We start from the raw sequence: 18676 nt of genomic DNA on the forward strand, positions 1-18676 counted from the left end.
TAAGACAGTGGTGTAGTTTGAAAAAACATGATATATGTGAGTTTTTTTTTTTTTTTTTTTTATGTTTTAATGAGAAATAGGTCAAAATAAACGAGATACTAGGCAGCTTGATGTGTTAACGTTATTTGAATAAAGAATCAATAAAAAAAATATGCACACATAAAGTGAGGAGCAGAAGTATTTGCATCCCTTGTGATTTTGCATGTTCACCCACTTAAAAAATAGGTAGAGATCTGAAATGTCAATCATAGATGCATTTCCACTCATAGCGACATAATCTAAAAAAAAAAAATACGGAACTCACATTGTTTGATTTTTCAATAATTTATTTGAAATTTACCAGGGTTCATAAGTAATTATACCTCTGAAAACCACCCACACACCACCAGTTTGAGCTCATAATTGTCACCTGTGCACCCCAAAATCAGTCATAATCCAACTGCTACCATTGGTAAAAGCAGAGAGCTTTCGAACGACACCAGAAAAAAATGAGCTTCACAAAGCTGGAAAAGGCAATGGGACAATTGGAAAGCAGCTTGGTGAGAATAAATCAACAGTTGCAGCAATTGTTAGAAAATGGAAAGGCTAAACATGACTGACAATCTACCTCGGACTGGGGCTCCACGTAAAATCTCTCCTCGTGGGGCATCGCTCATGATGAGAAATGTGAGGGCTCAGCCTAAAACTACAGGCGTTAGTCAATGACCTGAAGAGAATTGGATGCACAGTTTCAAAGGCTACTGTCAGTAGAAGACTACGGTGCAATGGTTTAAAATCATGCAAATCTCTGAAGGTTCCTCTGTTGAAGCCAGTACATGTGAAGGCCCGTCTGAAGTTTGCCAGGGGCCATCTGAGAAAGTCATGTGGTCAGATTTGACCAAAGTAGAACTTTTTGGTGCAAACTTTAATCGGTGTGTGTGGAGGAATAAGAAGGTTGAGTACAATCCCAAGAACACCATCCCCACTGTGAAGTATGGGGTAGGAAACCTCATGCTTTGGGGCTGCTTTTCGGCAAAGGGGACAGGACGACTGTACTGTACAAAGCAGAGGGATGAATGGTGAAATGTATCGTCAGATTTCGAACTACAACCTCCTTCCCTCAGTCAGAGACTTAAAGATGAGTCGTGGCTGGACCAACATGACAATGATCTGAAGCATAAGTCGACCAAACAGTGGCTGCGTAAAATCATATCAAGGTTCTGCAGTGTCCTAGCCAGTCTCCAGACTTCACTCCAATAGAAAATCTTTAGATTGGAGGAATTGGCCAAAATCCCTGTTTCCATGTGAAAACCTGGTGAAGAACTACAGAAAGCGTCTGACCTCAGTAATTGCAAACAAAAGGTTCTGCACTAAATATTAGCACTTATTTTTTTCATTGGTACAAATACTTATGAACCCCAGTAAATTACAAATAAATGATTGAAAAATCATACAATGTGAGTTCTATATTTTTTAAGACTATGTCTCTATAAGTGGAAATGCATCTATGATTGAAATTTCTGATGTGTACCTATTTTCTAAATGGGTGAACTTGCAGAATTACAACGGGTGCAAATACTTCTGCTCCTCACTGTATTTTCATATTCTATAGTGGAATTTTATTTTGACAGTACTTGGGGTATCTTAATGATAATAAAGTGTGTACAATATTGTACTCTATATGAACACCTTACAATATAGATCAGGACAGCAGAGGGCAGTGCAGAACACTAGAAGCATTTTTAGAAACAACTTTTCCGCTTGATTTTTCTTTGCCTTGATCTTGGAAGGACGAGGCAGGTTTCATTGGTACGCTTAATTGTTTAAATGCAAACATTAAAAATGTTCTCAAATAATACAGTCATTCAAAAGCAAAACAACCTTTTCAAACAAAAACAAAAAAATGTCAGTGCAAGTGTAACAGAACTTTCCAAAGTGTGGATTAGCTAAATTATTGAATAAACAATTGATTTGGTCAAAATGAACATTTTTAATATGGTCACATTTGGCCCAATGAAACAATGAAATCGGTCCCCCCCGTTATTTTCTGGAATGATATTGGATGAAAGTGGTTTGATTCAAGACTCAACACTTGACATTTTTATTGCATTTTTATTTTCAACAGGATTCCGTCACCCATCAATTTCTGGGCAAGTATTTCATGTAATAAATTTAAATTCCAAAATAAGCGTTTAATAGCTTGCTGTATTCTAATGGAGCAAGTTATTGAAGCAAATTTAAGTTTAAAACAATTTAAATTATCATCATCAAAGACAATAATTACTGTGGATGTAGATTGACTCAAGTATTTTTAAAGCTGTTTCCCAACTTCAAAAACCACCTTAAACTTCAAAGGAGAAAAGAATGAATTTATATTTTATATAATGACAACAATGTTAATGAAAACCTGTTTGCAACGGTTGAAAAGTAAGATGAAATGCTAATAAAATCGCCCTGAGGGTTAAATAGTCAAATAATAAACATTTGTATTGAGGAATTTACGAGCGTAACGTTTCACGGAAGTCCAATTAGCGAAATAAATTCAGCTTAACCATAATCAAATATTCGCAGAACTGCATGATTGCTCCAGCGCCAACAGCGTTTTCTTAATTTTGATTATATTTTCCCCTCTTGTTTTGAAGGTATAACAGTTTAACTTCCGTCCCCGAGCCAGTCCCAGCGAGCCGCCAGTCAATGTTTAAAAAAAAACAACATAATATGAATTCAACAATATACCACACATAGTACAGTTCCGCGAAGTTTCTCACTTAAGCAGACCGAATTTCCCCGCAAAACCAGTTTCGCTGTCGGAGGTGAATCTTCCGGCTTGAAAGCGTCGGCGGCCGCAGACAGTCCCAGTATGAATGTAAGCGTAGTGGCTTGGGCTGCCCTTAGCGTGTGACCCCTCCCCTCACGCCTCTATCCGGATGCATGTGCGCGTGCGTAACCCCCTCGGGGTCGGTTTGGGCTGATGCCCACTTCACGTGTCTCCCGTTAAAACCTAAACTAATTTAAGATTTCAAAATTTTCAAGGTAATTCGCATGATTTATGGTCACGCCAGAACAAAAAAAGATATACAAAAAACTATGTCGTTAAATATTTACTGACTTAAAACAAATATTTCTCACGAGCTCACTGATGCTAAATAAAGGCGCGAATATCAATGTCAACTTTTTTAAACTTTTCACATCCTTCTAAACGTTAACATTCCTCTAAATTACTCTTCTTACGTATTAATAAACTACTCAAAGTTGACGTATATCGCAAATGTGAAACAAAACCGCCAAGCTTTTAAACCTAAAATGATATTTCCAATTTACGGACAACGCCTGAACGCACCACAAACCTCGTGTGTGCTTATGTGAGTATGAGCGTCTCTGTGTGTGTGCGCGCGCTCTGTTTGCGAGGCGGAGTTGCGTGCGAAGAGCTCGACATGTCATTCAGAGGAATCCGCCACCTGAAAGGCAAGGAAGTGAAGGCGTCTCAATTGGGTATAAAGCATCAGGCAACATCTGCCGCGAGCACTACAAAGCTGATGAAAACATCAGCACGGATCTGTGCGATTGATTTTGATTCTCCCGTGGATTTATCACTTGCCACTTTTGAGTGGGCGCACCCCCCTCGAGACGCATCTCTGTTTTTTGCGCTTAATGTGACTCCACTGAAACACTAGACTGGACTTAACTGACAAGCACCGCGTGTCCCGGTGAGTACTTTTTTTTTTGCATATTAATTTGCGTTATCATGGCACTGCTCAACTTTGCTTTTCTGACTTATTTCACCACTTTGAAGTAGTTACCCGCTCTTACTCTTCTGTAATTGACTGCTTTCTGTGGCTAATTAAGCCACTTTAATCGAGTCCCGAAAACGAATTGGAAACCACGTGAAAACTTGAAAAGTCCTCTGTGTGTTTTTGTTTGTGGGTGTCTCCTTCCACAGCGCACCTGTTACCTCCACGGAGCGCAAGATCATGATCCCTCCTGGAGATTGCATGTACGCGGGAAGGAAGCGGAGGAAGCCAGTCCAAAAGCAGTTAAGAAAAACATATTGTATTATATGTATATATGTAAAGAAAAAAAAAAACACAACATGCAAAAGCAGTGGAAACCTGCAACCATGCAGGTTGCTTACTTGTGAATCATTCAACTTATACATGCTGCATTTCCCCTCATCTCAGCCAAGTAGCACAAATAAAGTGGACTGAAAGCAAATTATTTTAAGTACTTGTTTTAAGATTTTAAGTTTAAACATTATTTTAAAAACCTATTTCAGATAATCTAAACATAGAATGTACTTGCTTTGTAGACATCTGAGCGCAAGAGGCACTTTTTCACGGTGTTGACATTTTTTTAATATACACACCACATGACCCTACCAATCTTGTCTGCTCATTTCATTAATATTTAATGAGTAAAACACGATTCTAGGAAGTGATCATCAAACATGACAAAAAAGAAATAATGTGCTTCAATTCTGTGTATTGCGCCACACTATTATGGCATTTAAATAATGAAGCAAAACCCTCCAGTTATTAATTTTCCAAGTGAAGAAGTTTTCATAGTCATATATGAAACGCGTATATCAACCGGAGTCCACTGGCATAATTCAGTATTATTTAGTTATTCATTTAGGAAGTATGATTAATTTATCATGAGTAAAAATGCTATGAACTGAGACATCAGTTCACTGTAAATTGTGTTCCTTAAATAACCACGTGTAAAGGGTTGTTGAGTTTAACTAAGGAGAAAAAAAGGCCCCAGTGAATACAAATATATAATTCATGCCATTCAGGACAGCTATATTGTAGTGCTTAAATCATTTTTTTTCTCAGTAAAGACATTTGCCGTCATTGGAGGAAGAACAAACCAGTTTTGTGTGGTGCACCGAGGAAGGCTGCAGGACAAAAAAAAAAAGTTCTAAGGCAGGGACATTTACAGGGATGATCATGTGTTTCTGTTAAAAACCAACAACAACTGAAACATATACAGTATATTTTTAAAGTTCCATCAATTCATGGCAGACCTTTTAAAATCATGCAGGTATTCACAATTACTGATCATTTTATCTTGTAGAGCAAGACCATCAGGGCTCGGACAGCTGACAGTGTAAGCTTTATTCCAGGAGGAAAAAAAAAAAGTCAAAATGTCATGTTGTGATTGTCAGATTTCAAACTAACTTTGCTTTGAACAGTTGCATGGCTCCAAAAAAGTTAAACTCACTGTCTGTCACCATGGGTGAGGGCAAAAAAGATACAACTGCAGTGACAATTTGGGATGGTGAAACGCTAAAAACTAAGTTCATGCATGACTCTTTTTATTTATTTATTTATTTATTTATTTTAGAATTTTTTTTAACGACTTCTATGCGTGTCTCCCTTTTTACTAGGAAGCCGTCCTCCGCCAATGAGAAAACGAACCCATCCAAGCGGCACCGGGACAGGCTGAACGCCGAGCTGGACCGGCTGGCCAGCTTGCTGCCCTTCCCGCCGGACGTCATCTCTAAACTGGACAAACTGTCTGTGCTCCGCCTTGCAGTTTCCTACCTCCGCGTCAAGAGTTTCTTCCAAGGTAAGAGACGGTGACAATTGCATAGACTTGTATGTCTATGTATGGTTAAATGTATTAATCAAGTGTCTGTAATGTACTGTATTCATATAACACAAATTATTTACTACTTGATGTATTTTGGGAAAATACATCTGCTAGATTAATGAGTCGAGACCATTAAGAAACCAAATAAACATTTTTTTTAGTGCCATACACAAATTAGATTAAGATAGAGTCATTGCAGTAATAGCTCACATTTTCTGAAACACTTACAACAATGATACACTGTATTTTTGGACTATAAGTCGCAGTTTTTTTCATAGTTTGAAACTTGCAACTTTTGTGTGAAATTATCAACACATAATTATGAACTTTTTAGCATTTTCTTTATGCTATAGTTTATCTGATTAACTCTTAATAATTATGTTACGTTAACATACAGCGTACGTTCTCAGTTCATCGTTTATGCGTCTTGTAACGTTCGCATATCGTAACTTATTCAGCTTAAAGTTCTCTATTCTATTTTAAATTCTAAATTGCCTTTCAAGATGACATGTCCGTTCTTGATTTTGGATTTTATAGAAAAAAAAAAAAAAAAATACTCACAAAATGCGATTTATACTCCAGTATGACTTATAGTCCGAAAAATATGGTACTGTAATTGATGATTTTGGGAAAATACATCTGCTAGATCAACAAGTCAAGGCCATTAAGAACCCAAGTAATAATTTTTTTAGCACCATACACAAATGAAATTCAGACGGAGTAATTACAGTAAAAGTTCACATTTTCTGAAATATTTACCGCAAAATATACCGTATTTTTTGGACTGTAAGTCGCAGTTTTTTTCATAGTTTTAAACTTGCGACTTAAACTGTACTCTTATACTAATTATATTATGTGTGAAACTATGAACAAATTATTTTAAACTTGTCAGCATTTTCTTTATGCTATAGTCATCTGAATCATCATCATAACTCTTAATAGCTGTTATGTTAACATAACGGGCACGTTCTCAGTTCGTCGTTTATGCGTCCTGTAACGTCTGTGTACTGTACACTTATTCAGCCTATTGTTCTCTATTTTATTTTAAATTGCCTTTCAAGATGACATGTCTGTTCTTGATGTTGGATTTTATCAAACTCGTAACCCCCCCCCCCCCCCCCCCCCCAAAAAAAAAAGCGACTTATACTCTGACAAATACGGTACTCTTATTGATGATTTTGAGAAAATACATGTGGTAGATCGATAAGTTGAGGCCATTAAGAACCCAAATAATCATTTTTTAGCACCATACACAAATGAAATTAAGACGGAGCCATTGCAGTAAAAGTTTACATTTTCTGAAATATAACATATTTTTTGGACTATAATTGCAGTCTTTTTCATAGTTTGAAACATGCGACTTCTACTCTTGGTGCGACTTATGCGTGAAATTATTAACACACTATTATAAACTTGTTAGCATTTTCTTTATACCATAGTTTTTAATAGCTATGTTATGTTAACATACAAGGCACATTCTCAGTTCGTACTTTATGCGTCATTTAACATTATCATACCATACACTAATTCAGCCTTTTGTTGTCATAAGTTCATTTTTATTTGAAATTGCCTTTCAAGATGACATGCCTTTTCATGATGTTGGATTTTATCAAATAAATGAACCCCCAAAATGCGACTTAAACTCACGTGCGACCTATAGTCTTAAAAATACGGTAGGTTTACTGATGTATTTTGGGAAAATAGATCAACTAGATCAATGAGTCGATGTTATTAAGAAACTAAATCATCATTTTTTAGCAAACAAATGAGATTAAGATAGTCATAAAAATTTGTACAGCAATGATATAATCCAAAAAACAATGAATCCAACGTTAGCATATTGCTTTAACAAAGCAACTTTTCTCCCTGTTTTAGCCATTATTATGTGATTCAGTGATACGTCAACCATATTGTAGAGGCACATAATTTAATACAATTATTCAATTTGTTACAACATCCCAGGAAATAGACAAAGCAAACTTTTTTTTGTGTCTGGGAGTAAAGATTTACCACTTTAAAATCCAATTTTCAGCCAGAGTGAGTGGCAAAAGGAAGAAGCAATGCTCCTAATCATATTAATTTCCTGTGTGGCTTCCTGTTTTTTCACTGTTTTATTCAGTATTAAGACAGCAGAGAGATTGATTTCTGTACAAAGTATTTGCGGTGACCACAATGAGCTATGATTTGGCGGGGAATTTATCTCAAATCTCTGGGATCATCCCATTGTTTTTTTCCGCCCAGCGTAATTAAGTATTATTTCGATTCCCATACTTATACATATATTATACATATGCTAGTATATGTAACATAAATGGCATCCTTCATTATAAAGAAACAATAAGGAAGTTGTTTTTCCATTTTTTTATTTTATTTTTTTTATTATTTATTTTTTTATGAGACAGTGAGCAATCGGCGTCATTAATGTTATTTTTGTAGTTTCGAAGAAGATGCATACTAACCAATTCTTAGAATTGACTGCATTTGTTCCTTCCTCCTTGTTTATCGTGTCTCCACTGAGTGGGTGTGGCAGGCAGCACTTGAGAGAAGTTGTGCAGTTTTCACAAATCCCAACAGCATCTCACCTGTTTTACTCATTTAGTTTAGCCATCACGCAAAGTTGCAGTACGGGTGCTAATCGGACTTATTAAATGTACCTTTCCCGGATAAGAGATCACACAGAAGTAAAGACGACAACCGCTGCCTCGAGGAAGATCCGAGGTGTTGACAGTGTTGCAAAGCAAAGGCTCCGAAAATGACAGTTCAGATGAGTGTGTGAAAGTGTGGAGAGGTGTGTTGAGGTTGTCGAAAGTGACGGATGGTACAGTTGTGCTGTTGGTAGCACAAATGTTCATGTATGCATTTTTTTTTGAAGATCTGGACTTGTTTTAGGAGCCAATCTGTGAACATTCATCAAAGGCTCTCTGTTGGGTTGCTCTACTTCTGTCAGTCGTCTTTTCAGCAGCAGTAGTTGACCGGCATACTTGTCGTTTGATGCTACACTAATGAAAATAATTAGAGGGGAACTGAGGCCTTCGGTTTGGTGTAAAGCTTGGAAGCTGTTTTTGGAATGACCCTTTGCTAAATACGGTGTTCTTAACATAGGTTCGTCTTTATTATTTATAAGAAAAATACATGTTAGTGATTCTGTTATTCATTTGTGTGATTATTTCCTCATCATTATTAAGACAGAATGAAGGCTTGCATCACTGATGCTCCTGTACCTCTGCTTTTTGTCCACTGGGGGGACTTTGTGAAGTTGTCTCTTACAGTACTGTACCTGGTTAAGACTAGTGAATTTGCACTATAAATATGATGTAAGAAGTTCTAGAATGCATTACCTTCTTCATAAAATTGTGTGGCATTTTTCTTCACTATAGTTTGGTCGAAAGGTTGAAGATTAGAACTATACAATAAACATAAATGTACATTTCTTATTGTAATTTGGATCACAACAACTACTACTACTACTATGAGTAATAGTAACATGTAGAGTCTAAACGTGTGTAAGACAGTTAAAAAGTGACACCTGTGATGTGCTTACAAGCTCAGTGAAATATAGGCGTACATCAATCTTAGTTGTCGACTCATAACAATAACTGACAGTACAAACACATACCCCCCTAATACCGATGCCATAGATGTCATTTCCCAAAGTCCCTTTTGTAATATTTGCTTGAATGATAAACCTCTGTAAACAAGAGGGACAAAAATGTCTGATATTATTTTACTTTTTAAAAATGGATTAGTCTGTATGTTTTTTTCCCAAATAAATGTGTTTGCTTGTTTCTTATAAATGTGTTTGTTCAGTCTGTCTGCGTGTGTCAGCTGACTGTAATTCCCTCCGCTTACATGTTAGGCCCTGGCCTTCGCTGTAATTGCTGAGCTTGTTAAATATTTACTCTAAGGATTAACTAACCCTCCTTTGTTGTCTTTCTGCCCCAATTGTCCTTATTCCTCATTTTGATTGTAATTTTGCTGGCGCCTGTTTGTTTGACTGTCTCTGCATTTCATTTTTTTCCTATTCAAATCGGAATTGTTTTGCTAAGTCACCACTGTTGGTGTTCAAACACGACATGGTTATCATAATCTGTGTTATAAGGATGAAGAGTGGTTTAATTTGGAATGCGGATCAAGTAAAAGTTACACGCTTTTTTAAAGATTTTGAAAATTCACAAACAACTCTTCCTTTCATTTTTTGAATGCATGACGCTCTAATGGGAATTCAATGTTATAATGTGATAAAAATGCTGCAGGCCTTGTGATGGGGATCTTGGGGATTCTCCTGTTATCACTTTTTATTATCATGATCACAGTGTAGTATAATTTAAATTGGAGAACGTATAAAATGTGAATAAATTAAAAGACAAAAATGAAAATAAATTAGGTATCTAAAAGTGACGGATAGAAAATCATGTGTCCCCTCGTGCCTGAGGTTTCTAAACTGAGTGTTGATTTTCACCTATAGCCCCTTAGCAGGTAAACAAAAAATATATAATGAAATATAAATGCTGTTTTTGTACAAGCTTTATCAAAACATTTTCTGAATAAATAATTAGATCTCGCACAAGGCACCGCTATTTTACATTGTGCTCAGATTGCTAAACAATGGAAACTAGGAGAAGCTATCCAATTACATTTTCAAAACGTTTTGATTAAATATCACATCCGACACATCAGAGAATATAAACGCTGCTTATATTAGTGAGTGATTGAAGCTCTTCTCTATGAATTGTCAATACTAACTGATGATACCACCCAAACAAATACCCGAGGTGTAAATATATCCCTGTCACAGTGATGCATGTATACATATATAAATGTGTGAGACCTCAGTTAAAGGCCTAACTGTCTGTCAAAGCTGTCATACCAGTTGAAGTGACAATGGTGTGTTTAAGAACACTCGGACAAATATGCATGATTATTTGTGCAAATTTTCCTTTGAATTCTGTCACTTAATGTGCAAGCGTCTGAGGTGGGTTAAAGAGGAAGAGAAAGGCCACAGTGACCACAGCCTGACACCAAGCACACGCTATTAATGACGTCATCGGACAGAGAGCAGACAGTTTTGTAACTAATGGTTCTATTGAGGAAATAGATAAAAACACGCAAAAAAATAAAGTTCTCTTCTCTTACATCCAGATTTTCATGTATGTGAATCCATTTTTTCTAGAGTATTTGAGTTAAACCTTCTCATATGGAAGATATTGAATAAATTGCCCCCAAAAAAGAGAAACACCATAGCAGTTTCTAAAAGGAGTTTTTGCTTAAGGGTGGGGAAGCGAAATAAGGTCACAGTATCGATGGACTTTGTATTCACTAAACTCTCATTGACCCGTGATGGCATTGTAGTTTTTCTCCTAAATGTTTAGATGCTTGACAGTCATGTGATTTCTTTTGAAGTCATCAATACATGTTTGTACTTTACAGCACAAAAGAAGTGCTGCTTCAAATCAAGTCAGTATACACTGCACTAAACAATTGCTTTTGCAAGGAAGTAGTCAAGAATGTTTGAGTTAAATAAGCAATTTGGTAGGATTTAATGAGTTTTCTTCTTCCAACTCCCTTTTGTGTTAAGATAAATTCACTGAAATGCTCAATTTTGTGCTCAATACCAAGAAATTGAAGCCTGGGGAAAAGAATGAATCATTTAGAAAAAGTGCTTTAATTGAACTTATTAGTTAGGAATTAAATTGTTAGAAGTTAAATTGGAAGTAATTGAGATAAAAGTGATTCAGAGTCTTCATTACGAAAAACATTTAATTGTAAAAATAAGTAAAATTAAAGAAACAAAACAACAAAGTATAAGCAAGGGCGTAGGTTTGGTCTCAACATTGGCAGGGGCGATATAACAGCATGACTTGCATAAACACTTTTTGCGGGGGCGTAAGTTTGCATAGGGACGGTAGCGACATAACACTACCAACTTTTCAGGATGCTCAAATTATCCTCACCAACTTTTAAGCAACCTTATTTGAATTATCTAATGACTTCAGTTATATAGGTAACTTAGATTGTCTCCCCATTTGTTCTAAGGAAAGAACTATTATTAAGTGAATTATTTTCATCATGTTCAGACTTCATTTACCCCTTTTCACTGCTGACTGTGCCAGTCCATTTTTTCCCTTCAAATGCATGTTTGATTGGCTGATGACTTGAACCCCCAGACCCCCCCCCCACACACACACAAACACACACTCATAGCCCCATGCTGCTTCCTCCGCCCACTTCGACGTCAATGTTGTGAAGGTGGGAAACACACCTAAAATTTTGCTACTGAAAGTCCGCCCTGTATCAGCGTTAGCATAACATTAAACTGTGTGAATTTGCTAACCTGGAAAACGGAGGAAGCTGCTTAGAGAGACGTATCCTTCTATATGTATTTTCTGCGATTAACGTTAATTAAACTGTGAGAAATGTAGTGAACCGAGGTTGATCCCTTTCTCCCCAGTTTTTATTTTTATTTTATTTATGTGGTTTTAAAGCAGCCCTAAGGAGCTTTAATTTTTTTGTGGAGTTCGGCTGTGCTTGTGGACAAAAGCAGTAGTGTCTTACCAGAAGGAAGGCTGAATTTTTATTTATTTTTGTTATTTCCGGACTAAGAGTTTTTTTTTTCTGTGATATTTAATTTATATATTAATATTATATATATACATATGTATATATATATATGTTACATTAATTTCTCAACAATGTTGAGTGGTCTTAAGGCAAATTTTTATATTTTTGCATACTTGGATAGTTAAGAGATTATTAACAAGTTTGTATTTATTTTGTATTTTAATATAATTTGAGTTATGTTCAAACGTTGAAATATAAATTTGCTAATTAAATCCAGACATTTCTGGAAGTTTTCAAACTGTTTCTTTAGTAGTTTTTGAAAACAAAGGTTTGTATGGAACAGTGTATCTATCACCTGGAGCAATGTATATGAAAGTTAGTATATTGTAAGTCAATACAGATGTATTTTGCATTGATTATTTAGCCTATGAATTAATTAGGTTTACAGTTTATTCGTGCAAAATGTAGCCCTCACCCCCAATCACCCAATCTGTTTGGTCTTATTAATGTCCCGTCCCCAGCAAAAAGTGTACATGCAGGTTATGATGTTATATCATCCCTACCAATGTTGAGACCAAACCTACGCCCTTGGTAAACAGATTGGGTGAACGGGGGTCAGGACTGCATTTCTCACGAATAAGAACCTAATTAATTGATAGGCTAAATGATCAATGCAAAAATAAATCTGTATTGACTTGTGTATTGGTTTAGGTGATAAAGCGTTCGATTCAAACCTTTGTTTTCAAAAACTACTAAGGAAACATTTTGAAAACTTCTGGATTTGATTAGAAAATTTAAATTGCAATATTTGAACATAACTTAAATTATATTAACAATACACAATAAATCCACACTTGTTAATGATCTCTTAACTATCCAGGAAGGCAAAAAAATAAACATTTGTCTTAGTACCACTCAACATTGTCTAAATAAATAAATATAAATGAAAAAAAATCTTTCGGTATAACAAAAATAAATAAAAATGGAGCCTTCCTTCAGGTAAAACACGACTGCTTTTCTCCACAAGCACAGCTAAATGCAACAAAAAAATGAAAACTTTTTTTCACCTCGACTATGATTATCTGGAAAAAATTGTCTGCATGGGCTGGAAATAAAAATATTAATAAATAAATAATAAATCAATTCATTTTAAATAAATGCAAGTCATCAGCCAATCAAACATGCGTTTGAAGGGAAAAAATAGACCGGCACATTCAGCAAATGAAAAAAACATAATGAAAATAATTCACTTAATAATAGTAGGGTAAATTCTATCATTACAACATATTGGAAGACAATCTAAATTTCCTATATAACTGAACTCATTATATAATGCATATCAGGTTGCAAAGTTTGTGGGGACAATTTTAACAACCTGAAAAGTTAGTAGTGTTATGTCCCAACCGTCCCTATGCAAACCTACGCCCTTGGTATACAGTGATCACTCACTATATCGCGCTTCAAACTGCACGCCCTCAGTCCATCGTGGATTTTTTTTTAAGTTAAAAAAAAAAAAAAAAAATACAGTATTTTATTTAAAAATGTTAAGATATACAGTATGCATGTACTGTATACATGTTCAAATCATTTTCTTTTATATTTACCTCATTTATATCATAATTATTACATTTGTAGTGCTTAAAAACATTAAAACCCACAAAAACCATGTGCATAAAAAGTTTTTTTTAACACGTCTTATATGTATCTCTAGATCTAAATAAGCTCTGCCTCTACTTCGCAGATTTTCAATTTTCGCTTGGGGTCGCCATTAACTGCGAAAAGCAAGTAGAATTATCACATAGAAGTACCGTATGTAATGTGCAGTTTACTCTTCTTTACTGTTACAAATAAGAAAGGAAAAAGAGTTGTTTATTGTATGTTTATTTTTTCCACTCAGCCTGCTATGTTGTGTTTTCTATGCTACAGTTATCCAAAAAACTTAATATTAGTGCTGCATTGATTAATCAATTAACTGGAGTATTCGACTAGAAAAAAAAGATTCTAATTAAATTTTGCTGCTTCGCGTATTCGTTTAATTAAACTGACGTTGTAATGGTTTATTTTGAAAGTGTTTGCATTTCGTTTTATTGATTTGAGTGGATACACTGCCCTCTAGTCTGCCTCATTTCACATGGCTGAATCCAGTTGCTCCCTGTTAAGACCAACATAAGCTAAGTTTTTGTTTGAGCTTTTAATGCATCCGTAATTTAGTTTATAGGTGTATTTAGCTGCTTTTTGTGGCAATGTGTGTCTGAACCATTTATTAAGAGCATTGTAAAAAAAAAAAAAAGTTAGCATTTTATAGCATTTAAGCTAGCATAATTTTGCTATGTAAGTTAGCCAATTGTTCTTTTGTTGTACATAGATTAGTGGTCTCCAAACTATTCCACATTTGGTCGCAGTGGGTGCAGGATTTCATTCCAACAAAACAAGACAACACCTATGCACCAATCTGGTCTCTTACAAGTAAAATCAGTTGATTGCAGTCAGGTGCTGCTTGTTATAGCAGAAACTTCATTGATTAAACTATCGGTACTCGATCGGTTGGAACAAAAACCAGGACCCACAGCGACCCTTGAGGACCGGTTTGGAGACCCCTGACATAGATCCTCATTTATTTATTTTTATACCATTTGAGGGTCAGCTCAGGTATTTTAATTTTTCCATGTTCCTTATCCAATTACAAGAATATTCAAACTAACTACTTCATCGGTTAATCAGCTACTAAAATAATCAATAGCTACAGCCCTACTTGAAATATTACGCTAACAGAGGCCTATTTAGCCTGTTGTTCTCCATTTTACTAATATTACTTTAAAGTATAATGTTTGTTCTTGGTTTTTGATCAATTAAAAAATTGACCCCCAAAAACGCGACTTATACTCCCAAGTTTTTTTCCTCTTCGTTGAGTATTCTTTGGCTAGTTTGACTTATACTCAGGTGCGAAAAATACGGTAGATAAAAAAATACAAAATAAAACTTAAATAAAATTTTTTTAAAAATGAAACAAACAAACAAACAAAACATAAAAGTTACTCACTGGATGCTGATTGAGTAATTTCTACTGTATTTAAACTGCAACTATTCAGTAATAAATATACCTTAATTGATCTTAACATACCGTCATAATCTCAAAGTAGGACGTTATTTTACTCAAGTTTTGCCCTTGTATTATATCTCATTAGCTTGTGCAAGAGCGGTGGGTGCATGTTGAGTACCTCCCTGCACAGCTCATTGACTCATTTGTTACATCTGTCGACATCTTTTCTGAAGTGAACACTCAAACCTATGGAAGGTCAAAACCTCTGGCCCCCCGTCGCTTGACCCAATCCCAGAGCCAGTCACCCACAGCAAAACAATCACCAGGAATCAGTTTAACTCAAGTGTCAATGTAGCGAGCTGTAAAGAAATGCTTACGTACCGCTTTGTGGAATTTGTCGTCACACAGGCCAATAGAGCTTGTAAATGTAAAAGCCTTAGCAGCTAAATGCCACATGTCACGAGCTCGCGGCCGAGCGGACTTGCGGTGCTGTTTCGCTGCACGAAAACGCCCGTTCGCACATTTATGTGAACGAGGGCAAACGAGACGTTTGAGCTAATGTGTCAGTGACATTCTCACGCTCACCGTTTGACATTTCGTTGCTTCTCGTATAATATTTTGTGGCTTTTATATGCTTATTGATGAAGAGCATCCAAGCAGCAAATGCTTTGGAACCCCTCAATTTGCTCTTGTGCATGATGATCATCTTCAATTGGGACAACCAATTGAGCCTGTCACTTCATTGTCTCCGCATTTCTTTTGTCATTATCTCCATCTTCACTCACTCACCAGCTTTACATCTTTTCCTAATTCTTATTTTGCTTTTCTTTCCCCCCTATGGGCTTCTGCTCTTCTGCTTGTTTCACTGACCTCTATGAAAGAAAATCACCACTCTTTCTTTATGGGCTTCATGAGGAGTGCGTGATCAGGCTAAATGCCAGCGCTCGGGCTTTTCTCCTTCCTCTTTTCTCCACATGCAATGTCTGTAATTCCGTGCTGTGAGTTGTGCACACAAAGGTAGTTGTATGGATGCTTTATACGTTTGGCCTGTAAACGTTAAAGCGTTCTGACAAACCTCACGCAAGATCTCGAAACGTCCTCTCTTTTTCCTGCATTGTGGCCTTTCAAAATAGGTTTTTATTGGTAAAACCTGACTTCAACTTGGACTATTCGTCACAGGGTAGTTGTAAAGTGCGTAAATTGATCCCATGTCAGTTCGCTATGTTAACCACTGTACTCGCAAAAGCCTAATATGATAAAATGTGATGTCCATCATTTTTCCAGCAGCTAAGGAAGATTGCCTAAGATGAACCAACTATATACATTCACTAACCACTAGTGTTGTTTTTGGCAGCCCTTTTAATTTTCGTTTAGTCATATTTTAGGGTGCTGATGTTTAATTTTATAAATCGTTTGAAGGGTTCTAAAAATGTGGTTGCCCTACCCTACCCTACCCTACCCTACCCTACCCTACCCTACCCTACCCTACCCTACCCTACCCTACTGTCCGTCCGTCCGTCCGTCCGTCCGTCCGTCCGTCCATCCATCCATCTCAAATGAACATTGCCAGACCTCCACATATTGTATCATCTATCCACAAGGACAGCACCATTTGTCTTCATCTAGCTTTTGTTGACAAAAACTAAAGACTAATTAAGTCTAGTTTTAGTCGACGTTTGCTAAAAATGTTTTTGTCTGTAAAATTTAAAAACTCCAAAAATAAATAAAGGTTTCCTACTACCGTATTGGCCCGAATATAAGATGGCTCTGATTAAAAGATGACCCCCTCTTTTTCAAGACTCAAGTTTGAAAAAAGACTTTTTGAGCGCCAAATTAATATTTATACAGAAAATAATTACAGTACATCTGAAACAAATGATTATTATAATATATTTGAGAGAAAAAGCTTGTTATTTTGCCTCATTCAAATCTTAATATCGGAACATTTAAATATGTAAACCAAAGTGCAATCATATTCGTAAATGAATGGCTTCTGGTTTTTGAAATGTAAATAAACCAATCTATTGTGATAAAACAACAAAATTGCAATAACCGCATTAACCATCAAAGTGAAGTCTAACTGTAACTGTAGCCTTGAAACAAATCTGAATAAGGAAAAACATTGCAATAAAATAATGCAAACTGGTTAAACTTGAGAGTAGCTGAGATCTGTCATGACAGAACATCGCTTCAATGATACATGGTGCCATCTAGCGTCGCGAATGGGTATAATGTCTAGACCGCGAATATAAGATGTCCCCCTCTTTTCAGTCTTATTTCAATGCAAAAAACACCGTCTTATATTCGGGCCAAAACGGTAATTCGAATGAACATTGACAGACAAGCACGTATTGTATCATCTATCCACAAGGACACCGCCAATATGGTGATAATACACGCTCAGCAGGAAAAAAGTTTAATTACTTTTAATTAATTATACCCACTGGACTTCACAAACTGTAAGTGCAAAAAGTTGTGCAAAAAGAGTTTAAGAGGACGCCCTCCGTTAGCATTAGCCTAATGCTGACCACCAGTGTTGTTTTTGGCATTAGACTAATTCTAACGCGAAATTTAATTGAAATGATTTTTTTGAGACAATTCGACTATATACAACAATTTAGCAAAGCGCAGATAACGAGAAATGAGTCTTTTAATCTGCCTTTTAGCCCCTCCTGTCATTATAGTGCACTGGCGCCTCCGTCTGGGTGATGACGTCGGCGGAGTAGCTATTCCAGCGGATTTAGAATTCAGCCCAATGGAGGAGGAAGCGTTTTTCAGCTATTCTGGTTCAAGTGTGGATCTTTCATGTTATATTATCGTTCTAGAAGAAGCCTGTGACATACAGCCGTATGTTTGAGTCGTATTTGGAGGAAGAGGAAGATTCAAAATGGGGAAAAAGGCTGATGACTCCAGCATACTACTCCAATATTTGTAAAGGATATTCTTTGTATCTAAGTATTTTTTCCTCAAATTACTAAATGAACTGTATGGTCATTACAAATAACAGTCTTGTGCCAAATGGAATATGAGATATCAAAAATGAATTTATCCAGTCCGACAGGGCTAAATTACTGCATAATGGTCAAAACTACCAGCTTCTTAAACCCTCCCGAACGGTATTTTATGCCACCGCAGTTAGTCCGGCTCATATCATTTCCCAGCAGGGACTCGGAGACGGAGGAAAGAGTGTAAACAAAAGAGTGTGAGAGCTAGGCTACATGCTAACCCGGACCGAGCGGCTGTTCCAAGTCTCTTCCTCGCTTTTCAAAAACAAAAAAATCACACAAAACTACTCCGACTCATGTCACACACGGCGGCGGTGGTGATAACCTTCACCGATCGGTCAGCCCCCGGTTGCTCCCAAAACACTTTTTCAGCTCGTTATCGTCTCGTCATCGTCATGAAAAAAGTGTTTGTTGACGAAATATTTTCTTTTTTCGTTATCGTTGTCGAAAACAGCACTGCTGACCCCAATATTAGAACACCCACACATCATAATGAGAATCA

At 36.3% G+C, this 18676-nt stretch overlaps 1 protein-coding gene across 2 annotated transcripts in view; it reads left to right on the plus strand.

The window, feature by feature from the left end:
- Positions 1–3293: 3293 nt before the first annotated feature.
- ahrra (aryl-hydrocarbon receptor repressor a) overlaps positions 3294–18676 on the plus strand; it is a 156472-nt gene continuing 141089 nt past the window's right edge. Inside the window, exons 1-4 of one of the 2 annotated variants that reach the window (XM_057825145.1) lie at positions 3294–3686; positions 3920–4012; positions 5053–5085; positions 5366–5547. In XM_057825145.1, coding sequence (XP_057681128.1) covers positions 3951–4012; positions 5053–5085; positions 5366–5547 — 277 coding nt within the window. In that variant the 5' untranslated portion in view covers positions 3294–3686; positions 3920–3950. The remainder of the gene's footprint in view (positions 3687–3919; positions 4013–5052; positions 5086–5365; positions 5548–18676) is intronic. The other variant, XM_057825146.1, reaches the window with a different exon arrangement.

The sequence above is a fragment of the Corythoichthys intestinalis genome, chromosome 20, assembly GCF_030265065.1.
Source record: "Corythoichthys intestinalis isolate RoL2023-P3 chromosome 20, ASM3026506v1, whole genome shotgun sequence".
NCBI classification, from domain to species: Eukaryota; Metazoa; Chordata; class Actinopteri; order Syngnathiformes; family Syngnathidae; genus Corythoichthys; species Corythoichthys intestinalis.